At 35.5% G+C, this 27,017-nt stretch overlaps 3 protein-coding genes across 8 annotated transcripts; 2 read left to right on the top strand and 1 right to left on the bottom strand.

Moving 5' to 3' along the window:
- The first annotated feature begins 8,165 nt into the window (after positions 1-8,165).
- LOC107226380 (putative methyltransferase C9orf114 homolog) lies at positions 8,166-10,989 on the top strand. The gene is made up of 2 exons (XM_046734153.1): positions 8,166-10,111; positions 10,433-10,989. The coding sequence occupies exon 1, from the start codon at positions 8,335-8,337 to the stop codon at positions 9,553-9,555; it is 1,221 nt and encodes a 406-aa protein (XP_046590109.1). The 5' UTR covers positions 8,166-8,334; the 3' UTR covers positions 9,556-10,111; positions 10,433-10,989.
- On the bottom strand, positions 9,781-12,242 carry LOC107226382 (ribulose-phosphate 3-epimerase). The gene is made up of 4 exons (XM_015667181.2): positions 11,797-12,242; positions 11,546-11,653; positions 10,699-10,920; positions 9,781-10,004 (listed from the first exon to the last, which is right to left on the bottom strand). The coding sequence occupies exons 1-4, from the start codon at positions 12,031-12,033 to the stop codon at positions 9,894-9,896; spliced, it is 678 nt and encodes a 225-aa protein (XP_015522667.2). The 5' UTR covers positions 12,034-12,242; the 3' UTR covers positions 9,781-9,893.
- A 1,838-nt stretch (positions 12,243-14,080) lies between these two features.
- Positions 14,081-26,226, top strand: LOC107226381. Of its 6 annotated transcripts, none has more exons than XR_006903291.1 (6): positions 14,081-14,374; positions 14,615-14,766; positions 14,877-15,094; positions 15,382-15,827; positions 16,246-16,526; positions 18,622-26,226. XR_006903291.1 is itself a non-coding variant. In XM_046733982.1 (5 exons), the coding sequence occupies exons 2-5, from the start codon at positions 14,696-14,698 to the stop codon at positions 16,426-16,428; spliced, it is 918 nt and encodes a 305-aa protein (XP_046589938.1). In that variant the 5' UTR covers positions 14,081-14,494; positions 14,615-14,695; the 3' UTR covers positions 16,429-17,116. The 6 variants fall into 6 exon arrangements, 1 of the variants encoding a protein (XP_046589938.1); XR_006903288.1 differs by having other exon boundaries at positions 14,081-14,494; XR_006903289.1 differs by having other exon boundaries at positions 14,081-14,494; positions 18,608-26,226.
- The last annotated feature ends 791 nt before the right edge of the window (positions 26,227-27,017 follow it).

Below are 27,017 nucleotides of genomic sequence, written 5' to 3'. Positions count from 1 at the left end.
GATCTAGAATCCGATTTCAAAACCTTATAAAAAAGAGAATGAAAGAAAGATGAAAATACATCGCTTTGATCCTTTACACTTGCGAGAAAAAAACGGAATTTCCATTTCAAAATCTTATTAGAAAGAGAACGTCAGAAAACAAAACAAACTTGCAAGTAATGGTAAGAAGATTAGGCTTACTGGGGAAATCATGTCAAAAAAAAAGAACGCGCCTGAAACTTTACCCCAGTGGTGGTGTTGAAAAAGGTTATTCCGATAAAAATAGTGTGAATTTCATTCCACGGAGTTGGTAAATGGATCGCGAAAATATATTTTGACGGTTTTCTTTCTGTTTGTCGTTAGTATACGACCTTAAATATGAACTGTACAATAACGCGTCTTTATCGAAAGTCATATCATTTGCCCGATGAAAATATTATCAACGTATATGGATCGAAGTCAATTAAATTTATCCCAGATTAAGGAGGATACAAATTACTTATTGTGGCAACATTCGGGTATAAAAACAAAAATGACATTTATTATTTCGACTGTCACTTACGTTTAATCGATGCGCGAATACAAAGTCGTGTTGATTTCATGCACGATGAGCTCGGTATTTCACTGTAGCATTGGCGTCACTTATTTGAATTGTAAAAAGTAGAATTCGCGCATTAATTCACACTATGAGGACAAATATACGTCCATCGAAAATTTACTCACAAGTAAAACTTATTTCACTGTGTTCATTCGCAAAATTTATTAGTAAAGCATTAATGCTTGGTACGAAAAGAAAATATAATACATGTGGCCCGTGACTGAAATTAACTGTGTACAATGTGGCATATTCAAATAATTATTCCTGATGTCAAGTTGAACAAAAGAAAATAACTCACTGAAACTTAAGTTCGTCACTAAAACACAATCAAATGAAGAGCGCATTTTGCTTGTCTTGAATACCGTCCAACTCTGACCACTGCTGACCACGAAGAGTTGACGACTGAATTTCCAAACCTCTTCAAAAATAATGTGGACTGCGGGCCGAGTCCGAAATTCGCCGGGTGGGAGCAACGCCTGAGCCAGGCAGGGAGGGGGAAAGGCCCAAAGACAAGGCGCGTCATTGGTGAGGCCCAATGCCGGCTGAACTAATAGGAAGCGGACTAGACGATCGCTTATAGACTCCCTACCCATAGTCCAGACGAATAAGTTATCAAATTGACTGACTTCTATTCTGGAATAACGTAGGTTAGTCGATTCTTTTATGGGTTCGTTAGAGACGGACGAACATATTTTCACTCATGCCCCAAAAAGTTAGGTCCGGGTTTGTCCGTAACGATTGTTTAAACTTTTGAGACCCCACATTTTGATAAATAACGTCTTTGTCATGGGTCATACACGAAAACTGTTCAAACAAATGTTATTCGTCTCAACATTGTCGATGAAACAAGCTATCGTGAGATCAATTTCCTCTATTTGTTTAGTTGCAAAATGCAAAATGCCGTGGAAAAAAATTCACATTTGTTGTTATAAATTGATGAATAAACAACGTGTGGCTTTGACACTCATGGTACAGGTAATATAAAGTGTCTTCAAAATTATCGTGCAAGGCTTTTTTGGCTGTGTTACATAGTTGAGCAACAATCCGCGACAAGCCAAAATCCGTATATCGTCTGCGCTTTCTTATGTGATTGGCCCACGGGTTGCCAAAAAATCATGGAGTCAGTTCGTTACTAGTACTTTCTATACATGGAAAAAAAAAATTTTTTATACTCGCAAATCACAATTTTTGGGCGACTTGAAATTTTTTGCTTTTAAACAAATAGAGATATCTCCGAGAATATTCATATTATTGTAAATATTATGATGGATTGTACTTTCCCTTCATTTTACGACTAATTGAAAAAAAAAAAAAAACATGAATATCATGATTAGAACCGGAGATAACGGTGTTTAAATGTTATTTTGTTTATTGTTGTTGTAATTAATATTGAGGAGGAAAAAATCAGCTACTTTTCAACACCCCAAGTCATCACCGTGAATTTTTTCAGATCTCTAGGTGCGTTGTATGTAGGAAAAAAAAATTGCTCAACGTTCGTCGAGCGACGTTAGTCGGAGGAATGAAACCGGTCAGCGTGGTGGGGGGCTCGAGGCTACGCGCGCCCGGCTGTTCTCACCGCTTAATTAACAACTCAATAACTCCGTTAATAATTATCGTACAACATTTTTTTTTTTTAGAACTAGGGGCTTCGCCCCTGCGCGCTTCGCGCGCCAACCCCATCTCGGCGCTACGCGCCTCGGGCACTCGGCGCTGCGCGCATCGTTGTTCGGCGCTTCGCGCCTCACTATTTCCATACGCATTGTCTAGTAGACAGGCGAATTCCTTCATGTTGATTTAATGACAGGTCCTGCACTTGCTGTCCACTTCAATTCCTTCTGTGCTTACTTTTCTTTTTTTCATCAATCTAAGCTTCCATTCGTCGGTTGAAAATTGGTGTTCCTTCTCTATTGATATCTGTCTATCTCCTTGACTTGCTGAATTATTTTTGCTACCGCTCTGCCCGTTATTCTCCAAAATCACCTTCTTTATATTTTTTTTTCTCTATATTCATGTTGCTGTTCACTCCGTAAAACACCTCTTTTTCTTGTGGTCAACATCGATCATGGTCGTCCTCTTGCCTGGTTATAGGAATATTTGTTTATTATTATTCTCTGGCTTATTTGGTTCTTCGCACTTAAAATTTTATTGTCCTTTTTCCTTTGTGATACTTCCGACCATCCACCATCTTCATCGCCTTGTCTGCTGGTTGAAACTCCTCCTTTCTGTTCGTTGGTTGAAAAGCCAGTATGATATTTTTTGTTCGCTTCCCTATATTTTCGCTGCTGTTTCCGTCGTCTAATTTTTCGCTCTTCTATGTACATCACATTGGTTGGTCGTCCTCTCGATTTATTTTCCGAATCAATCATCGCAATCGATTCTTCCAATTCTTCGACACCCTTCGTCGAATTATTTTCACTGCCGCTCTGCCGGTTATTCTCCAAAATCACCTTCTTTGTATTATTTTTTTCTCTATATTTGCGTTGATGTTCATTCCGCAAAACACCTCTTTCTCTTGTGGTCAACATCGATCCTGGTCGTCCTCTTTCCTGGTTATACGAATATTTGGTGTTTATTATTCTATGGCTTATTTGGTTCTTCGCACTTACAATTTTATTTTCCTCTTTCTTTTGTGATACTTCCGATCATCCACCATCTTCATCGCCTTGTCTGCTGCTTGAAACTCCTCCTTTCTCCATTGTCATTGTAAATCCTGGCTGTCCTTTTGACTGTTTGGTGATATATTTAGATTTACTATTATTTGATTGTTACTTTTCATACTTATTACTCACTATCTGAATTTTATTTTGGTTCTGCAAGACATCAAAGTGTCCACTGTCTCCGTCGCCGGTGAAGAGTAGCGAGAATTGTGTTCCATTTTGTGATCCGATCCGGTGTGGATGAATTTGTTCTTCGCGATACACGATTAAACATATCTTAAAAATATCCGCAGCTGCATATATTGCATTTTTATTCACATGTGATTTGTAATCACCAGGTCACCTAATCACAGCACCGTTTGACTCATTACCTGTAATAAAACCCGCAAATGTAGACCAATTATCCACTATATTTGAAACGATACTCAGTCTCACCTCTGCGTGTCGATCTTGAGTGCCGTATACACAATACGCCAACGCGCGAAAAAGACAATTCCTGTCGGGAATCATCGTGATAATTTTCGTTTGCATATTCATTTTTTGCGCGTCATAAACAGATACCTATAAAGATATTTGTCAAAGACTGTCATAAACAGCCGATGACAGCTGTCAAAGGGTTTGCTAGATGCTTTTTGTTTTGTTTTCGGGATCTCACCCCACCGCCAACTTCATGCGTATACTATTGTTATTATAATCTTTTTTTACTATTGTTATTATAATCTTTTTCTACGTTCATTTGTTTGAAACTTTTTTATTAGATCGAGAGACTATATTTAGAATTGTTCAGAAAAAAATAGCATAGTTCTAAAAAAAATAAATGCACGATAATTATTAACGGAGTTATTGAGTTGTTCAACTACAAGGTATCGCAGGTAGGGAATACACAAAGGGTACCATAAAATACCTCTAATCTGGAGTTAATTGAGTCGGAAAACTGCGAGAATATGCCATTTTATTACACTTGTAGGACTTTCCGCCTCAGTGACCCTCTTACACTAGTGACCATAAAAGTGCAATCAATGCAACTTCACAGAAATTGTGAAGGCGAAGAGATTAACCATTTCTTGTTAATGTTTTCCATGGTCTATGACGCACAATAAGACTTAGTCATGGCCTGCGTTTGATTGCTTCTAACCTTTAGGGTGAAAGCGATTTCGGTGCAACAGCCGGAGTCGTAAAAGTAAATTAGGTTTATGGTATCGGTACGCAAATGAAAAAATTTGTTTTCAATAACAATATATATTTATCAATAATAATTCGATGCAACCTCAAGCGCTTTCTGAATTAGGTATTCAATGATGACGACACGGTGGAAAAAGTCTTTTCAATCAATTTGTCGAGAAAGATTTCATTTGGTAAAATAAACCAAAGTAGAGTGTAATCGAGAATCTAATAAATGTTTCACCATTTCGAAATTATTTGATATGAGGCATCGGTTCTGTTAATAATTCCGGTATTTTCTATGTTTTCATTTATGAAATGATCTTTGTACCTGACAAAGCTGATAATTTAACAAAGGGTTTTATCGAGTATTAATCAGCCTCAGCCAATCAATTTAGACGCGCGATAAAACGCGACTTGAACTCCTCCTATAAATTTCCCATCAATTCAACCCTGATTCAGATAACAAGAAGCAGAAAAGATTAAGACGTTGACTAGGACGGAGTACAATTTTAGACTTTATAGAGAAGACATTAAGACACCGAATAGTACAGATCAGAACCTCTCAGAAATCATAGAACGAAATCATAGAATAATTTAACTCAGAACCGCCGAGACTTAGCAACAGTTTGTAACTATGATAAGTGATAACCATCAGCTTGTACAACAATTGTAAGCCAAACTACCGAGAACTTAACGGAGATTGTGTAAATAAACGTGTATTAAACCCAAGTCGTCATCAATAATTATTTCGATCACGCGTAGTAATGGTTTTGGCTGGACCCAAAACTTAAAAAACTCTTTGAATTTGGGTGAGCTGAACGAAAAGACCTGAGAAGCTGATCAGCAGATTTCGGAGAGTCATATGCATTAAACTACGTACGTCAAGAGTGTAACTAAGCATCACGCGGCAAATCAGAATCAACTCGTAACCAAGGTCCCTAGATTAGACAGGTCAAGACTCGCGTGGGCAAAAAAATCAGTGAGAATGCGCCAAAAGTTTCGTATGACAATGGACGCCTTCCATTTAGAGCACAATATGACTCGGTGTAAACATTTCTGGTCTATTCTTTTGCCCGGATTGAACGCTTACAATAGAAATTTATACACTGTGTCACACTGTGCTCTAAATGGAAAGCACCCGGTGTGGTTCTGATTCCTGACCTGTCACAATGATTAACCTCAAAATATATACGTGCTTCTATTTATTTCGTGAACGTTAGGACACTAAGGGCGCAACTCGTTAATGCTTAACCTCATAAAATTGAGCAAGATTAGTCAAAACTGGTTAATGCGATGATGTAAGTTTGATATTTTTCGGGCGAACGCGCATAGAACATTTTTACCCACGTTATAGTGAGAAAAACTGGAACACGCGTGTCTTGATCTGTCTAATCTAGGGACCTTGCTCGTAACGTTCCTCACAGAATGTAACAAAGGTCAGATCATCGAATAGTATAAACTACGCTTAGGCTAGTAGAATACGGCCATCTGGTAGAAAGAGATAGCCACTGGTGACGGTCACCCTCCGTCTCTATCTATTCAGGAGCGTAGAAATATGATATAGAGAAAAAACAATTGACCCCCACCTCGTTCTCTCCGTCTAAATTACATATGGGCTATTCCGCGTCAACTGGATCAGTCATCTCTCAGATATTTTTTTAATTTGGCATGTGGATTGTGTAGGGGGAGTTAGATTTTTGTGCCAAAGCGCGAATCTCATAATGCAAAATTCAATTCTTTATTAACAATAACAAATTAGACTCCCATTTTTTTAAAAAATTCATAACTTCGGCAAAAAATTAGATACAATATTTTTTTTTTTCAAATTATGCGGAAAGCTCCATAGAATTTAAAAAAAAAATACGAAATGGTAAAAAAAACTTGTTATCAATTGTTTATTTAACAATTAATTTTTCAAAGATTTTTAAAACAGTGACTGACACGACCGAAAAATTTTTTTTGAATTCCGATATGTTCCTTGAACTGTACTACAGCCTGTGAATAAATTCCAAAGGGGTGTTTTTCTTCGTTTTCGAGTAAAAAATCATTAAAGGTGTCAATGCACATGAAGTCTCTACGTAATGGCGGGCGGCCGGTTGCCGTCCACCGCTAACCCGCGGTGGCGTCGCAGCGTTATTTTAGAGTCATTTTCACGATGTAGGACATGATTGGAGAATCTGAAAAAAATACTGTACCTTCACAAGGCCTGCTCAAAGCGATAAGTGAAGTTTCAAGAATGTGTTTCTCATCCTTTTTTTATTACAGAGATTCAAAATAACGGTTACACACCATGAGAGTGCACATAAATGATAATAATTACATAACTTGCTACTTATTTTAGTACTTATAATCACCCCCGAAGATATGTGGAAGCTGCGAAATGAACGCACTTACAATTATATATTTCATACAAATAAATCGCTTATTCTATGGATACAATCTATTAATCTTTGATCAAACTGGGCATTAAACTTAGAAATGTGAGCAAAAGTTTTCGTCATAACTTACATGGCTATCTTAGCGCATAGATTTACGGGTGAATGACTCATCAGAGGAAGAGCAAACCCTACATTCTACAGTTTTTATTGACAGAGGTAAAAATGAATGGAATCGTCGAGTGCCTTCAACCGTTATTGCTTGGTTCAATCGCGGCTTCAATAATTTTTCATGTTCTTCATGTTCGCTGTTGCTGCAGAAGTCAAATGCGATATTTTTGCTCGAAATTTATACTCGTTCAGAATAGTGCTTCACCCACCCAACAACCCTTCTGATTGGTTGAATTCCACTAATGGGGCTGACATAATGCAGGTGCAATTCAATGTACCTGACTTTAGCGAATCTATTTGCATGAATTTTATTATTTGACATTTGGTGACGTGTCTTCAGCTGATTGAAGAATAGAATGACCAAATGACCCCTTCGCGGAATCGAGGTGGTGACCCGGACTACCTGGATAATGAAGGATTTAGGTGACGCATGCACAGGTGCAGGTATTCCATATCCTGGAACAACACTTGACCTGTGTCCGTAATTCATGCGTGAATCATAATGCGTCATAACAAATTTTGAATCTCTGTAATAAAAAAAAGGAGAAAAACACATTCTTGAAACTTCACTTATCGTTTTGAGCAGGCCTTGTGAAGTTACAGCATTTTTTTCATCTTCTCCAATCATGTCCTACATCGTGAAAATGTCTCTAAAATAACACTGCGACGCCACCGCGGGTTAGCGGTGGACGGCAACCGGTCGCCCGCCATTACGTAGAGACTTCATGCGCATCGACACCTTTAATGATTTTTTACTCGAAAACGAAGAAAAACACCCCTCTGGAATTAATTCACAGGCTGTAGTACAGTTCAAGGAACATGTCAGAATTCAAAAAAAATTTTTTGGTCCTGTCAGTCACTGTTTTAAAAACCTGTGAAAAATTAATTGTTAAATAAACAATTGATAACAAGTTTTTTTTACCATTTCGTATTTTTTTTTAAATTCTATGGAGCTTTCCGCGTAATTTGAAAAAAAAAAAATATTGTATTTAATTTTTTGCCGAAGTGATGAATTTCTGAAAAAAATGGGATTCTAATTTGTTATTGTTAATAAAAAATCGAATTTTGCATCATGAGATTCGCGGTTTGGCACAAAAATCTAACTCCCCCTACACAATCCACATGCCAAATTAAAAAAATATCTGAGAGATGACTGATCCGGTTGACGCGGAATCGCCCATATGTCGATGGGTAAAACCGTGGTAGGTAGTCGAGCGGGCTAGAGACCGCTTGTTCATCTACGGACCTTGCTATCACTACGCTGTCAACTTGGAATCTAACCTAAAATTAAGCCAATGTGTGACGCGTGTTGTCCGAGTAATAGAGAAGGAAAAGACTGGTTATAATGGTGGAAGAATTACACTTGTTAGGATAATTGCACCAACAAATAATGGCATCGGTCGTAGCACGTGGTAAGAGCTGGAAAGAGCACAACCGCCTACACAAGGAACAACGCAAAAAGTGGAGAGAAGAGAGACTAATAAAAAAAGTGAAGAAAGAAGAGAGCGAAAATCTTGCAGAAGAGATCAAAAAGTCAAACGAGTCTGAGAAAATATTGACAAAAAACGTATCCACTGTAAGTATCGCGGTGCCTGGTTCGATTCTGGATAACGCGCAGTCACCAGAATTGAGAACTTATTTAGCAGGCCAGATTGCGAGAGCAGCATGCATATATAAAGTTGATGAAGTAATCGTGTTTGATGATATGGGAGAAGTCTTAGAGGAAGAAAAAAAGAAACTGAGACATGATGAAATATTCGGAGAGGTCAGAGTCGGGTGTTTGCAACTTGCTAGAATATTGCAATACCTAGAGTGTCCGCAATATCTGCGTAAATATTTTTTTCCCCTTCATAAAGACCTCCAGTACGCAGGAGTTCTGAATCCTTTGGACGCTCCACATCACTTAAGACAACAGGATGAGTCTGTGTTTCGTGAAGGCATCGTCACGAACAAACCTACAAAAGTTGGAAGAGGATCCCAAGTCAACGTTGGACTGCTCAACGACGTCACAATTGACAAAGTTCTGGCATCTGGTCTTAGGGTCACTGTTAAAATACCTGCAGAACAGAAAAACCCCAAAAAACTGAAAGGTATCGTTGTACCTCCGAGTATGCCGAGAGCACACACAGGAACTTACTGGGGTTATAGTGTCAGAATAGCAAACAATTTGACACAAGTAATAACAAATAGTCCTTACAAGGAAGGTTATGATTTGACTATTGGAACTTCGGATAAAGGAACTTCTGCAGACCATGTCGCGTCAAATAGCCTTGCATACAATCATGTTCTCATTGTTTTTGGTGGCTTAACTGGGCTGGAAGCAGCCTTGGAAGCCGACCCCCTCTTGAATGAAGACGATCCATCTTTACTTTTCGACAAGTATTTGAATGTCTGTCCAGAACAAGGGTCCCGAACGATAAGAACTGAGGAAGCTATATTAATATCGCTGAGTGAATTGAGGAATAAGTTACTACCAAAAAATCCTCCGTTAGCAAATCCTCAATTGCAAAATGACCCTCAAGCTGCCGGGAATAATTTAGTACCAAGAAAAAAAATGAAGACAGAAAATCCAACAGTACACAGCTCCGATTCCAGCGATTCGTCCGACTAAAAGATGAGGTTGAAGTTTATCGAAACTTAATGTAATGAAACATTTCCAAAAAATCACTGTTTCGCAACTTTAGAATGACTTCAAAGGAATTGAGTTTGGAAAATATAACTGTTCTACATCATTATGTTAATGTGACGGATTTCAACCTTGCAGATAAGGATTACTTGAAAATTGCAGAAGAACAATTAGCTGAAAGCAAGATGACCAAATGATTTTCCCTAATGCTTGAACTTTATCATCATGTTTTTAATAGTATAAAAAGTATATACATAAATTGGAATAAAATAACGATGAATCATTCAAAGCCTCTTAGATTATGGGTATTTGTCAATTTTTTTCTAATGCTTGTCCAATACAGCAGTTACTGTTTCTTTTAAAGATGCCATCACTTTCGTAGGATTTTCAGCACCTATCACTGCAGTTCCAGAAACTATCATATTAGCACCAGCCTGCAATTTGGAAACAATCTTCTTATAATGATGAAATTAAATTTTGGCGATGATAGAAAAATAGATTATTGGCATGGATGAGGCTAATGCTGTCGCAACAAAATGAGGTTAATATGTTTATCTAGAGTGTGATAAAGGTCTACTCTACAATTTCTTCGGCTGCTTGAGTCTGCCAAATAGTATTTTATCACATAATTAGCTTTATGGAACAAAAGTTTTATGTTACACAAATGGAATATTCATCTATACTTAGGCAGCAATGTTTTAGATATAATTTTTCTATCTGAGTAAAACAGAAAATAATGTGGGAACCATAACATAAATAAAAAAAAGCCCTCAACACCAACAAGTACAAATATTTTTCAAGTTCTTCAATTATTTCAATACTTGCATAATTTATTTGTTATCATATTCGCTAATTTTTACAGATTTGGAACAACTCGAACCAACGGAATACCAATATTATTATTAATGCAATCGAGTTCTTACTAAGGCAATAGGTAATTAAAAATGTTCAACAGACAATTTTTGCAATTCTGCAAGGATAACAAGCAGCAAAATGGATCTGAACGGAAATTATTATATTCCCATCCCATCCATGGTTACAAGGATACATGGAACCAGTTAGTATACTATTTAGTACATTGTTTATCATGATCCTAGTTTGATATTCAGAATAAACATTGGAAGTTACCTCTGCACAAGAGTGTATGGTGTTTAGTCCAACTCCTCCATCGACTTCAATGTCCAAAGTGGGGTAATTATTTCTGAGCCATCGAACTTTATTCATCATTGGTTCCATAAACTTTTGACCACCAAAACCAGGCTCGACAGTCATGATGAGCACCATATCTGCCATGTCTATGTAATCGACCACAACGTTTACTGGAGTTCCAGGTTTCAGAGCTATCCCAACCTTTATAACATAAATTGTCAGCTTCCGTCAGTATTATTCAAATTAAATGTTTCTGATATGTTTAGTTAATTCACAAGTCAAGATTCTTTATGCTGAAATTCAAAGAAATTCAAGTAGAAGTACTGAGAGAAAAAGCACGCTATAAATCACATAAATGCAGAGGTATAGAAAACTATGTTAGTTTTCATTGTTCAGTTTTGTTCCATTGATTTGAGAGTGCGTCGAAAATATAATGAATATTGTGCCAATAAATACAGCCCAAGAGACTAGATGTCACTGCTCCACATTTCAATCTTATTGTCACTGTTAGTTACTAATTACTTTTGCAACAGGTTCTTTTTCAAAAAATTTAACTACAAATTATTTTTGCACTAGGTAGTCGAAAATTCAATCAAACATCAGTTCTCTTGTTAGAATAGATGAATCTTATAAGAGTCAAAACGTCAATAGAAGGACTGATTGAATTTATTAAATTACTCATTACAAATATTATTAGCAATTACATATTTTTTTATCTACAATTCTGACAACATTACTGGGAGCCATGCGTAATCGAACTTGTACATCGTACAAATTTAAATATTTAAAATTTTATTACATGCCTTCTTCAAGTATTGACACATACCTTCATTCCTGTCTCTTTAATTTTTCTACAAACTGATGGCACATCAATAACAGGTTCAACATGAAAAGTGTATTGATCTACACCGGCATCTGACATGGGCAAAATCCACTGGAAAGTAATAAAATTTTGTACAAGCCGAAAGTAAGTGATATTGAGTGAAACGAACATTTTTCATGAAATGGTAATTGTTTAGCTCTCATGCACTTGTTTTTTTTTTTTTTTTTTTTTATAGAGATTTAAGTTTGAGGTACCTTTTCGGGCTCCGAAACCATCATATGGGTCTCAAAGAATGCGTTTTTTATTTTATTTCGTAAACATTTGACCAACGGATGACCAAATGTAAGGTTAGGAACAAAATGACCATCCATTACGTCTAGATGCAGATAATCCGCACCGCTATCCAACAGACGTTGAGATTCGGTGTACAAATCCGACAAATCCGCATTTAAGATAGATGGGCCAATTTTGGCGGATAAAATCTTGGCCATGTTCTAAGAAAATATATCTGTTTGACTAGACTCCAATCGTGGTTGTCCGTTAACTGTGGCCTAAGTGCCCAAGAGTGCAATCCAACGGTATATGGCCATGGCCTTTGGAACCGGCAACAAGTCGTCGATCGCAGTATGCACATACATATGTCTATACATAAATATGCGATTATACTTTCTTGATTATATTTTGAAATGATTAGCTAAGTTGATTCCACCTCGGTTTTCTTTTGCCATTCTGGCCTATGTATATACGCATTAACAAGTGAAATGCAGTCATTGGTAATGCGGATAATGAGAAATGTAAAAAAATTGAGATTTCGTTGCCTTTCGAACTTTGAATCATATTTATATTGGGACGGATGATAAAGTTTCCATATTCATGTACGCTCATCTGCCATAATATGTCTCTATTTACAGTGGATAAAGAATGACAGACAAAAAAAAGTGAAAAACGCCCGAAGCCGCTTTCTGATTAATCTAAGTACTGTGTTCAAACGACGTTTGTCAGTTGTCTCTGACATTCATATGAGTTTGTCACTTTTCCACAAAGCCTTGTGTACGGAAACGATCATTAATTAGGAAAGATTTTGGCAACAGATATCGCAGTCTAACCATTAGATTTGTCCAAAACGTCTCTTAGAACTTTCTACCTATATGCACGGACGCAGGAGCGAATGGGGGACCACAGTTGTCACAGGTGATTGCAGGTAGCGCACAATTGTTGGTTTACTTTGCCGCGAAATTCCAGTGTTCGAAAATGAAAAAGTATTTTGTTTGGTCAATTGAAAACTTTAAACAGGTTAATTTGCGACGGTGCTTTTCTCCAAGTGAAGAAAAAAGATCTATAAAGGAAAAGGAATTTTAACGTAATAATGTATGCTTGAATTTGAATTTTGAACCAACGATGGTGCTGCTACCAAGCTTCAAGAGTTGGCAGTGTGGTTCCCCATTTACAATTCTCAAAGCTGCATTCCGTTTATCGTATCACCTGGTATCCACATGCCGCAACGCTTAGAGCATGTACACTTGGAGACAATGAATCTGAGACGTCTAATTTCTTTTACACTGAACAGTTATGTTGGCAACACGGAGAAACCTACAGCGCCACAGTCGGCCGAGCGCGAAACAAACTCAATCTCCATAAACGTAACATAACCCATGACCGTCGAATGTAACCTTAGAATACCGCGGGGGTAACGACTTGTTAGATTGACACCTATTCTAAGCATAGACTTATAAAAGATAGACTGAGCGCTCTTATGAGCCGCTTGAAGCAAACATTTAAGGGGCAGAAATATGCCGGGAGTACTCCTTTCTCTCTCTGACGATATTTGTGGCGGGGATCGAGGCGGTAGAGGAGAATGAGGCGAAATTATGCGCCTATATCTACAGCTGTTCTACTTCCACTACGCCCTTGTCTCCCGGTATGAAACCGATTGAAAAGAGAGAGCAGTACTCCTGACATATCTCTGTCCTTTATATGTAAGCTTCAGTACCTCTTATAGGAGCGTTCAGTCTATCTTTATAAGTCTATGATTTTAAGGTCAGATTCGACGGTCATGGGTTATGTCAGGTTTATTGAGATCACGGTCTTATATACAGGTCTGGAAACTTCATTGGAGGGGGTATGTCGCTTATTGAAGCAATTTTTGTGTTCACTAGTCGCCACTAGGTTCGTTGCGATCTTATCAACAGCGGTGGAGGGGTCGGGGGGGGTCCAGACAAGACCGTGGTATTCGCATATATGTATATGGGTTATTCGCTCACTCACGCTCACTCATCGTATTTATGAGGTTATTGTTCTCCTGGTAACTAGACCGCAGCGACAACTGGTCGTGCCGCTAGAATCAAAATTTGCACTCGCTAAGCGACACGAATAATCGTGGCTCCCAACATAGGAGTTTCCAAACCTGTATACAAGACCGTGATTGAGATTGAGTTTGTTTCGCGCTTGACCGACTGTGGCGCTGTAGGTTTCTCCGTGTTGCCAACGTAACTGTTCAGTGCAAAAAATTAGCCATCTCGGTCGGATTCATTGTCTCCAAGTGTACAGTAATGCTCCAAGCCGCAACGTCACTCTGAGCGCGTGCGTGAGTGAGCACAGAGTGAAGCCATGGCCTGTCGCCGGCAAAGATAGTTCCATGGGATATTTCGATCTCCGTCCGAAACAGTTTCAAAGCACACTTTTGAGATGCTTCTTCTCTCTCTTTTTCTGTTGAACGTTGAGGAAACTTCAGTGGATCGGCATTCCGCCAGTCGCCAGAAGCTCAGGCCAGAAGTGTCTGTCTCTTCTTACTGTGCCGCTTGTTCACCTTTTCTGTGGCAAGCATAGTGAACGGTATACATGATATATATATATACATATTTATACATATATCAGATGTCACACGGGTGTTAAATATTGATTAACCGTAAAAATGGCGTGAAAATTCAAAAGCAAATTTGAAATGTGCCGACAGTGAGTGTTTGCAAGTTAATTAAGCTAGATATGTTTGAATTACTACGATATAATTCCGCGAAAATAGAATCAGATTTATTAATTACACTTGAATTTTGAATAATTTTGTCTATGAAATAGTGTCATCTCGGTAGTCGCTGCATCCTTTCAGGCGTCTACCGTAGTTACATTGGCAATTTAACGGAAATACTGGATCCCTAGATGAAAATGATGATATCAAAAGTTGGTCTGTTCTTATGGATGAATAGTAGGGAAAATCCTGTAGTAAATTTGTAAGTAGATACAAAAATTTAAATATCTTTGCTCACCAATTAATTATCAATATTATTCTCGACAGAGAAAGGCCAGTGTCTGGTCCATTAATATCATTTTGAAAGTATAGACAGCACCGCATATTGAAGGATTTCCAAATCATGAAGATGCTGGCAAAGCGTATGTTCCCAAGTTTGATTACTTGCAGTTCTAAGGCTGCTGGCATCTTAGCACCTTTAACTATTCCTCCTGCACATATTGCTGCACTTTACTATTTCTGGCCAGAATTCTCACGAGATGTCGACAAGCGTTATTGCTCATGTTCTTGTTGGGACACCGTGTTCAAGGGTAAGAAATTGGAAACATTTTTCTTGGTCATGGCTCATGCATATTTTACTTTGACTATAGAGATACACATCTCATTTGTCAAAACTTCAAATAACAAATAAATGTCATTTCTAATTATTTCCATTTTTTTGCATAAATATCTCTTGATCGGTAATTGTAAAACTAATTGGGTTATTTTGGTCAACCAATAGTAGAAAAAAATTCGTATTTTGAAATTTCAAGCACTTCCGAAATGAGAATGCCGTCAGCCAATGCATACTTCCTTGTTTTAATTTTTTTTTTTTCAGGCTCCTATGAATCTGGTGTTGCATCTTACAAGCATATGTATTTTAATGCCACTGCTAATACCATAAAAATATGGTTTATGATAGTAGTTGGTATAATTATATTTTACGAAAGTGTGAAAGATTTAGCATGGCTAGCTATGCAATGTCGTCTGAGATTTAGAATGTTGATACTTTTTGGAACTGCAGTGTTTTCTCATTACTATTCATGGTGGGTGTACATAAATTATTGGAATGACGAGTTTTATTCCCAGTGGTATCATCAATTGTTTTTCACTGCTACCGAATTATTGTCAACAATTCTGGTTGTTCATTTGGCTGATGCAAAAAATCCAATCACACATAGAAAAGCATTTGGCATCGCTGCTATTGCAATCATGCATATTTTAGCTGGTAGTTGGGACCAGTTCATCACCAATGTTGTTAGAGGAGAGGGATATTCCCATCAGGTAAATAAAAATCTCATCTATCTTTGATAACTTTTGTTTTCAGTGATGATAAAAATGTGTTACTAATTATTGTAAATTAACTAAGATTTCTCAACTCCCAATCATGTAAAACAGTTAGTTATATCAATTTAAATTGCACTTGGTCTTTACAGACCTTGACTTGATTTCATAAATTTAGGAAATTTTTTATCAGTTTCTCTATTTGCTTAAATTATTTACTTGGATTTTCTAAATCGCGTGTTATTAAACATAGTGCATAATCAGCTTATTCAATAGTAAAAAATAATTTTTAGTTAGGGAAAAACCTGAATTATGCTCCAAAACACCTGCGATTTTCAAGCAATTTCTCAAGCATAGACATTCTGTTCAAGGCTTGTTACAGTGCATTGTTGAAGTAAAAGGTTCACATAATTAATAGGTAATTCGGGATCTGGGGTTCATGATTCCTGATATTCTTCATGTTGCCATCCCTCTATGGTCTGTGGAATGGCGTAACGCCTATGGCCTACCTGGAGCTGGATCCAGTCAGAATATCAGACGTGATCTCACGTGTATTTCAGGAATGGTTATAATCGGATTATGTTTTTGTGCTGCCCTGTGATATGCAAAGCGATGAGTTAGTAATCAAAATAAACATGAGCAGCTGCTTAGTGCTTATCTTAAAAGCATAGCAATGAATGGAACTTTGGATTATAACAGGTATTACTTCTGTTTTACATTGATCTAATCTTCCAAATCTTTGTTTCTATATTTCAACCCCTGACAACATCTTACAGATTCAGGTGGTCCATCAAATTTGTTTGGGTGAATTTTACCCAATGAACTTTCATCAAAATCTGTGACAATTTGGACAGCTCTGTATCTCAACGAGAAATTGTGTTTTTAAAAATGTTTTTTTTTTGTCAAAATTGTCATTATTGGTAGTGAAAATGTTCAGGGGCCACTATTGCGATATTTCATACCGTTACAGACCAACGAATTTGAAGATATTTTATTTAAGAACGGACACGACTGTAGCCATATGAGATATTGCGTCAGGGAGCGGTAAAGTTTGGTACAACTAGTACTAACAATACACCTTAAATTCTTATAGAATTTTTATTGTTGAATATTTGCTGGACTTAAAAAAAAAATTATAACTCAATGTATTGTAAAAATGTACGTTATTCAAAGGAAAAATAAAATTTTCAGTATAGGCACCATTTCTAGTTGACAATGAGATACAGAGTCGTAGTTTGACACAGTGACAGGGATCATTGGTTTTGTGAATCGTGAGTTGGGAATCATTTAGGTAACACCGGCACACAAAAAAAATTGAGTAGAATGTGCATTTGACCGGACCTACCTACGGGTACGTATTTTGGTCCGCTGAATCCGAATTCGAGGTCAGTTTGACCCCTACACCCCCAAAATTTCGAGAAAACTTCGAAAAACCGTAAAAATGATGAAAATCGGCAGTTTTAATGATAAAAAAAATTTTTTGGAACTAAACTAAGCGTGATTTTCATGTATTTCGATCTGCTGAATATGAATCGAAACTTCATTGAGACCAAGAGCCATTTCAAATGTAAAAAAATCACACAAACCCTCCAAAATTCCGAAAAAATATAGTTTTCATGATAAAAAAACTTTTTCTGGTCCAATTCAGATAAAATTTTATATCTTTTCATGTCTTCAATTCGCATCTTAATTTTTTTAGTCTATTCACCCTCTAAAGCTGGAAAAATTCGAAAAAATTGTAAAAATTTACAATTTTTTTACAATTTTTTTACAATTTTTTCGAATTTTTCCAGCTTTAGAGGGTAAAAATAAAAAAAAATAAAAAAATAAAATAAAAAAAATAAAAATTTACAATTTTTTTACAATTTTTTTACAATTTTTTCGAATTTTTCCAGCTTTAGAGGGTGAATAGACTAAAAAAATTAAGATGCGAATTGAAGACATGAAAAGATATAAAATTTTATCTGAATTGGACCAGAAAAAGTTTTTTTATCATGAAAACTATATTTTTTCGGAATTTTGGAGGGTTTGTGTGATTTTTTTACATTTGAAATGGCTCTTGGTCTCAATAAAGTTTCGATTCATATTCAGCAGATCGAAATACATGAAAATCACGCTTAGTTTAGTTCCAAAAAATTTTTTTTATCAATAAAACTGCCGATTTTCATCATTTTTACGGTTTTTCGAAGTTTTCTCGAAATTTTGGGGGTGTAGGGGTCAAACTGACCTCGAATTCGGATTCAGCGGACCAAAATACGTACCCGTAGGTAGGTCCGGTCAAATGCACATTCTACTCAATTTTTTTTGTGTGCCGGTGTAATTGGACATAAAAATTTAGTACAATCAACCAATGCCGATTTTATCCATTTGAATGAGTAACCTCTTTGTATATCACAAAACGTGATAGAGAAGTTTTTATTTAGTGTGGTAAATTTTGTTGTCAGCTGTTGTTCACCATGTACATTGTTTAGTTAGTATTTGTAAGTGTGACACAACTCAAGTTTACTATATCTTTGTATCATGTGTTGCATATTGTATTGTGTTGTCAAGTAAAATTGATTCGAGGTTGAAGTTTTAAACATTAATGTAACGGAATACTGAAAAAAATTGTTGTTTCGCACGTTTAGAATGTGTTTGAAAGAATTAAGTTCTCAATATTAACATTTTGCATCATTACTGTTTACTGAATTTCACAAAATTCTGCAGCTGCGAAATAACAAATTTTCTACAAAATGCATCGTTACAATAATAAATAACTTCAATCTTACAAATTAATTGAGTTTTTTGGATGCAGGGTGATTGTTTGATTCTGCAAGAAGGCAGCAAAAGAATTACGTACGTACCACAATTGAGATCAACCTAAAAGATAGAATTATTTAGTTGTGTGGATCCAATGGTGAAGTTTATGAACCAATATGTGTAATGATGAAACTATTGTATTAGACTCTTGTTGAAGTTCGCGCTTTTTCAAAATCGCAATCTACAATACAGTGGGAATTTAATTAATTTCGAATTCGACCTAAAATTAAAGTGGGTATCGAGTGTGGATTCCCTAATGTTCAACCAGTAAAAAGACAAGGAAACTCCGGAATTTAGATTCAGTGAGTACTTTTCTTTTCTGAGTCGACTTATGAACGTCTTCCACCATATCAATGGTATTCTCAATATTAAGTACGTAAATCGAATCCTATGTATCAAAATTTATTTCAACAGCACATACTTATTCACGAGTATTCAATATTGGCAAATAAACCTTACTATTGGGCCACTTTAGATAACGATGGAGGTAATTGTTGCTAGATCTGACAAAATGACTCAGCCTTCTGACATGAGAACTGAATACGAATTTGGACTCTGTTAAAAGCTGTTCTTAAGGGGATTGTCTAGTGTAATGGCTGTATTTTTAAAGGTTTTTTGGATATTTTTTTAAGATAAAACTTTGAAATAAAATTTCTCATAGTTTTTATGTTCTATTTATTGACATTTAAACAATCTTTATTATACCTATACTTATAGCCTCAACTAGGATAATCATGATGACTTTGATAATTTTTGTTTTACGAGCTAAACAAATTGATCAAAAACTGCAAATCAAATATTTTTTCATAAAATATAAACTACCAAAGCAATCATGATTATCCTAGTTCACGCGATAGGTATAGATACAATAAAGTGCTGTAAAAATTTGAGTAGGATCGCTCCAGTGCTTTTAGAGATATCATGTCTACACTTTTCTTACATACGTTCCTATCGGGCGGTATACATTAGGTTATGAGAAGTTTTATTTCAATGCTTCGACTTAAACAAACCCCCAAAAAATCGTTAAAAAAAACAGCCTTCATATTGGACGACCCCCTTAACTTTGAAAGTTGGTAGCTCTTAGTATATGAACCAAAAAAAGCAGTGAAATATCGCTGATTAGTTATTGTATACAATGCAAGATCTCTTGATGTGAGAGTGTTGCTACCAGTGGTTACGTTTTAATAACCTGAAGGAACTAATATTGTGTTCGAGTTTGAGCATTAGTCCCAATAGGTCGTATTTTGACCAAAGAGTTAAGAAGTGTTAAGGAGTTATATACGAGTAGACAGCTGAAAAGGGGTTGAATTTTGAAAATTCATATCTCGACAACCAATTATTCATCAAGTCAATCGAACTCTGCTTTATACAAAAGTATGTTGACAGTCATCATTTATCACGAGCAAACTATTTGACGTTATTGTCAATAAAAATACTTGATCTACGTAATTTTTAATAAAACAGACTCCGATCGAATTGAACAATTGGTTGTCGAGAGGTAAATTCCCAAAACATACCCATATTTTCAGCCATCTATTTGTCTACACCCCCTTAAGACAGTTCACCCTAGGCATATCTTTTTGCTCAATCTAGAAGCTCGAAGTAGTTCAGGGTTAATTACAGTTTTTTATACTTGCCGACTCATCAACTGTGGTCATAATTTAATTGAATTCGGTCATTGCAGAAAACTATTGTCTCCCTATGGTTTTCTCATCCGTTTGTCCTGCAAATAAATCTCTGGTCAACAAATCTTACAATCAATAGCATGTTGATCATCCATAATTTGATAGAATTTTTTATAGTACATATTTTATAATACGTTACTTCACCAAGGTAATTGATATTATAGTTATAGATGAGACAAGATGTTTTATCGGTTTAAAATATCTTAAATCATACTATAGATTGTTTTAATTGTTAGACTATAGTGCGATCAATCAGCATAAATTAATCACGTTGATTTTTTTACTTCGATCTTACTTATTCATTCATTGTTCATAGTGTTCAAGGGATGTCAGCAAGAAGTTCATGTTAAACATATTTTTTTAATTTTTCGCTACTCAAATAGTGCATTTTCAAAGACGTTAAAACGCAATTTGTTTTTACAGATATGTAAATCACTCAAAGAATTATAAAATTATTGAACATTCATAATGATAAAATCGTGAACACAAACAATTTATTTGACAAATTCGTTCGAAATTTCTTACTCACATACGACAATAAGAATAATCAATTACCGTTTAAGTTACTGTTGCAAATTCTGTAAGAGGCTATATTAATTCCCATGTATATTTATTGTAGTACAGTAGCATTTACGTACAAATGAAAAAGGTAAAGACTAGTTTAGTACAGATATTTTTTAGTATAACTCATTAAAAATTTACTCTCCGTTTATACTTTTTATTGCGAAAAAAATTTAGCTTTATTTGAAACCTTGCGAGAACGATGTAGTCAGTATTTACCGACTGAAGAAAATGTCGCTTCATTTGAGTGCTACAGAAAATGCATGCTGAACAAAAGTATCGAAAAATATTTCTGCTTCATACACAAACATAAAAAAGGCTGGGAAATGTTTTCATAAAGTAAGTAGTACATAATAGAATTACAGGAATAGATTTTTTGACACTATTGTTGCGTAAAAAAAACTTTTTTGGGGTACTTGTATTTCACATTGCATGTAGAATTGCGCAAACTGCGGTATTTTTACATCAGTGACGTTTATATTTTGATAAAATTCAAAATAAATGACATTCAACGCGGTCGGTAAACATTGACTCTAGCGTCCGCTTAAAAGACTATGGGGTGTACAGTCAGGTTGAAAAAGTGTTGGCACGAAAACGTGATGAAACAAAGCTTTAGATAGTGTCACTGAAGCTATTTTAGTTACATTCAACTGTAAAAAATGAAATGGAAGAATGGAAATGTTAAAACACTGAAATTCAACTATAAACAACTCATTATTTTAACTACACCATAGAAACCTCATTATTCTACTCTTTTTTCGCCGAAAAATCTGTATTACATTTCTAATTCCAATTAGCTGACTATTCCAATAACTGACTTTATCCGTAAATAGATTCTCCACAGATCGTCTAATAATGAGTAAAATTGTGATGAATTGTATACATCTTTTTTCTTGCCATCTGACAAACTTAAGAAAGAATATGTCTCAGACAATTTGCAAGGCATTCATTTACGAATAAAATGAGTTATTTGTCAATAGAGTCAAACAAATTACTTAGATAATTCGGTGAAAAAATAATGTGATAATGCAATTTCTCTGACGCTAATAACGCGGTGTTCACAATTGAAATTCAGTATTGAAACATTTGCATCTGGGTCACATAGACTTTCTTGAATCTGATATAACTTGGTCAGCCTCAGTTGCCCTGTTTAACTTTCGTTTTCTTATATTTTCTAATAAAAGCCCTATACACGCATTAAATATTTTACGACCTTGTAACGTTAACATATCCAATCATTTTGCAATTTTAGAATGGCTACAATCGCAGCTATTCAGAAATAAGGTCTTAGTAAGGCCAATTTATTGTATTCCGCATATATAAACCTATACACCAATTTTAAAGTTGTGAAATAGCGTACCAAGTTGAACGTCCTAACGTGTTTTTTTTGTGCATATTTGAGAAATTTACAATGTCAAAAGAACTCATTCTATTGCAGATCATGAAATGTGAACTAATAGTAAGTCGAAAAGACGTTTCAATTCTTTATATCATGTATTGATTATATTATTTTTATCTACGAATACAATATTTGAAGAAGAAGATATAATTATTAGGTACCTAAATATAAGGTAGTGCAGAAAAGCATATAGGATTTTATATACGAATTTGACTTTCCAGGTAATTTTTCGTGTTCAACGAAATGAACCAATCTCAATATCTGTCTTTTGTTTCTGCATGCAATAATTTTTTGAACCTGCATCCTTATTAGAATGGTCCTTAAAAAGGTAATTTTTGACTTTCGACTGGCTCGTCCCCCAAATCAATTCCAGATAATTAAAAAATAATGAACTCATTTTTTCAGATTCTTGTATCAACTCTAAGCAGTCCCGAAAGAGGGTGGATTCCATTCAACCCTTTCAGTGGCACATCAAATCTGCCGAAGGGATTTAGATGAAATTTAGTATAGGAGGGTTTCTTAGGCTGCTGGTTACGAATCTGAATTCAAAATTTGCAAATTCAAAATGGCAGACCCAATATGGTGGAGCTAAATCCAAAAAGTCATTTGATTTCCGAAAAACTGTAATCAATCTGTAATCGAAATTCCAAAATTCTAAATGGTGGATCCAATATGGCAATATCAAGTGACTTGGGATTTTGGTCCACCATGTTGGATCGCCAATTTGAAATTAAAAATGTTGAGTTCAGATTCTCAACAAGTGACCCAAAAAACCTCACTAGACCAAATTTCATCTAAATCCGTTTTCTAGATTTGATGCGCCCCTGAAAGGATTGAATGGGGAAATCCACCTTCTTGGGGACACGGGTTAAAGTTAAGATAAAAATGCGAAGAAATTAGGGAATTACTTTTGAATCATTTGGAGACGATTTGGGGGGTGAGCCGGTCGAAATTTGAAAATTACCTTTTTAAGGACCACCCTAATCCTCATGTACAGAAATGAATGAAAGAAGTTTTGGACTTTGGCTTTATTGAGAGTATCATTTCGTTCCAACGACAATACTCGAAAAATCACTGATTCTACGGATAGTTAGTAAGTTTAGAAAGAAGAGAAAGGGTACTTACTAAAAAAGCTCACCGTTTTGGTATTTTTAAAAATCCAGAAGCGCAAGACTTTGCACCAGTGAAAGAAAACCTTTTCAACTCAGAGTTTCTGTACTAATGCAGTTTTTAAACAAATTGCAAACAATTTTTTCAGCATTTGCATTTCGAGGTGCAGAAATTTCATGTTAATAAATTATCGATGTCATCGGGTTTTGGAGTTTTGCAGTATTGGGAATGGAAATGTAGGATCTGTGACATGTGGTGGCAAAAAATGCATTACTCTGACTGAGCCATGTTGAATTTTGAAACACCTCGTTTATCGTATCTTTTGCAGCATATTGATTCCATGTGAAAAAAGTTAAGCCTCATAATTTGCAAAAAGTTGCCGGTACTTTCCCATTCGCGTAATTAACCTGAAACTATAAGGTGATAATCGATTTTTCGACGCCAAATTGTTTAGTCATGCCCCATTATTAGTTTCCAAAACTCAGCAAAACGCGATGACTTTTTCAACAGGCCAAAGATCAATAATTCACAGTTTGGGCCCAGATTTGAAAACAAAATCGAAAATAAAACGTTTAGAGTGGCATCATAAATAGTTCTAATCTGAAAAATTCCGTACTTCGTTAACATCAGGGTTGTAAAATTCTGAATGAAAAAATAATACATTAAGGATTAAATTAAATTTTTTAATGAAATTTTTTTCCATAAAATAATTAAAATTAATGGCAATGGAAATGCTTCCTATTAAAAAATCAAAATTAATGATTAATGAAAATACCAATGCATTAAAAAGTTGATGCATTATTTACAACTCTAGTTGACATCATATTTTGTTAGTCAAATTTTGAATTCTGAATCAAATATTTTGTTTTCCAGGAAATTTCATCGGATAAATTAACATTTATTTACACTAAATTGTATCGGAAGTATCGCCAACTGGTATCTACTAATAGCTTAGGATTTATAAGTGTATGTACACCTCCCGAGGTGGATTCTGACCGATTCAAGTCAACCCGTGTCGACTGCTGTGCAACACGGGTGGCTTTGAATCGGTCAAAATCCACTTTGGGAATTGTACATGGAAAGTTTCAAATCAAAACGTTACATAAATATTTATAGACGGATAACTTTTTATATGAATTTTCTGCACGTACGTATCTGAAGGGTCCCGCTTCAACTTTTAGCGCCAATTTCAGAGGTACGTGAAAATACTTGATAGATAGGTGGATTGTTTAGATATGAGAGATTGATATAATAGCTGTATTACGGTAGATGTTTACACACTTGATTGAATAATTTGACGGACGAATCGGACTTTGAAGGGCCGGATGGTATATTATAGGTGCAAAAGAACTATACAACTCTTGAGAATCAACATCAAGTGTCTCGCGCAGTTGATTTAAACAATAAAAACTGTTATGTTTCATGTGGATTTTATGTGTGATGTAGTATGAGAGTAACAAAAAAATGATTTTCTTCCCAATACAAGACGGCTATGAGAATTTTGAAAGTGCCTCTACGTATAATAATAACCGAAATTATTTATATCTATTATTGTTAATGAAAAATAGTTATGATTTGTATACATATAAGATTTAAATTGTGAACACGTTAGAGACTTGTTTTATATAGAACTTTGGAATGATGTACAGGCAGCTGTGCAATTGAATTTTTTATGTTTCATATATTTTATAGAAATTTCTTCGATTGTTTTTTTTTTTTTTTTATATAGTATCTACAGTAGTAATACGTAGTTAATTAATAGAATTAGAAATTTGTTACCAAAAATTACAACTGCTCTGTCGAAGTATCGGACTATTCAAGCTAAAGTGAAATCGGAACCTAAATCCCAAGTATTTGTTATTTTACAAAACACACAGAAGTATACGAATATTATTTTATTTTTACAATAACCGTAAATACTCGTTTTTTTTTAGTATCACTTCAGGCTGATGAAGACTTACAATTTTAAATTCAACTGTACTCTAAACACTTATTACACTCACGAATTTCACTGCTCCATTGCCTGGTGAATCCCAATACTTCGTGTCGCTGGAAACTGTCGTAATATTTCGTAGGGGATAATATCACGAATGTCCGTTAAACGTTTAACGGGCGTAATATATAACGGCCTGTTATAATCTCCTGTTTTTATCATATTGACTGTCACATTTACGCTGGTTATACGTTTCACAAGATAACAACAATGAAGACTAGATCATAACGGGCCATTATGTATTACGCCAGTTGAACGTTTAACGGATGTTCTTGAATTCGATGTCCTATCGAGAATTGAAGCATAATCTTTATCGGTAGCTACTCTGAATGTAACAGTAGCAGATTGTAACAAATAACGCACACTAATATGTTCGATACGATAAAACTAGAACAGTCGACAAAGAATTCTGTTATACGATTGTTATTAAATAAACGAGTATCTGTCGATCGGTTGCTTACGAAAAATAGAACAGGTGCACTGAAATTTCAGTTTTAAACAAGACCTCGTGGTTTACGTAAAAATTACCGAAGGTCCTTCTACCGTTTAGATTGTACAATTTTAGACATAGGTAAACTGTTTGTAGTGCTAAACGTAACCGATTACTCGATACGTTCTAGATAATTACTGCATTTCAAAGATTTTCATAGTTTATTTTCAAATTTGAAATGACCTGTATAGTATTACTGTCATGGAGTGATAATAGTCATATCAGAAATGTGAAGTGCAATAATGAATATTTTACTTCAGTAATCCTTGTACAACAAGCATCTTAGTAATTTATTAATTCTCACGTGTAGTTTATTGTGAAAAAAAGAAATCGCTGAAAACTAAATAAACTTTGCAGCGATATTCGTTATGTTCTTCTTTGGTCAATACACCTCACCTGATACCTAGTTAACGATAAGCCATGTAGTAATTTTTGATTGATACGAATTTATTACATTTATTATACAGTTCTTCGAAATAAACCAGTATTTGCATTTTAGTCGCTCTGAAATCAGAGAAACCTATTATCATATTGTAATTTACAATTTTGTTTTTTCAATTATTCCATTAACTTCAAAACCAGAACTCCTTCGTCTAGATTTCTACAAGTTCTCTCTTGGCAATCCAACCGTTCAATCAAATTATTGTTACACTTTATCCAGCAATGAATTCCTTTGCGTTTTTTTCGACTTTAATTGAATGTAATTCAGGTATTGAGAACAAACTTATTACATCCAGGTCAACTGTTGGTTTGAGTGGAAGCGAGTCATACGGTGTCATTCGATTCGATCTTGATCTCTTGTACCTCATATTGAAAAAGGTGACCTCCGTAACATTGATGTTGCGATTTCTGGAATGGCTCTGTCTGGACTTCCTCCATATTTATAGTGGTGCTACATTTTCGGTTTGATGCAAAAAATAGTGCATTTTGGTGAAAGTTTATACGAGAGAAACTGCGATGCAAAGAGCTCTTTAAAGAATCTCAATTTTATTTCGTGTCACCCAAGGATGATTAGAGTTTCACGGATACGTGTCCTTGAAAGCCTCGAATCAGGGTCCAAGGCTTATTACTGGTACGCTTTCGACGGATATAAATTGTAAAAAATCGTCGCCCATAAACCTCACAACCGAATTTCGATCCTTTTCGAACTTCA

Source organism: Neodiprion lecontei, chromosome 3, assembly GCF_021901455.1.
Source record: "Neodiprion lecontei isolate iyNeoLeco1 chromosome 3, iyNeoLeco1.1, whole genome shotgun sequence".
In the NCBI taxonomy this organism is placed as follows: Eukaryota; Metazoa; Arthropoda; class Insecta; order Hymenoptera; family Diprionidae; genus Neodiprion; species Neodiprion lecontei.
Note: the sequence above shows the minus strand (reverse complement) of the source record. Positions and strands in the feature narration are given on the sequence as shown.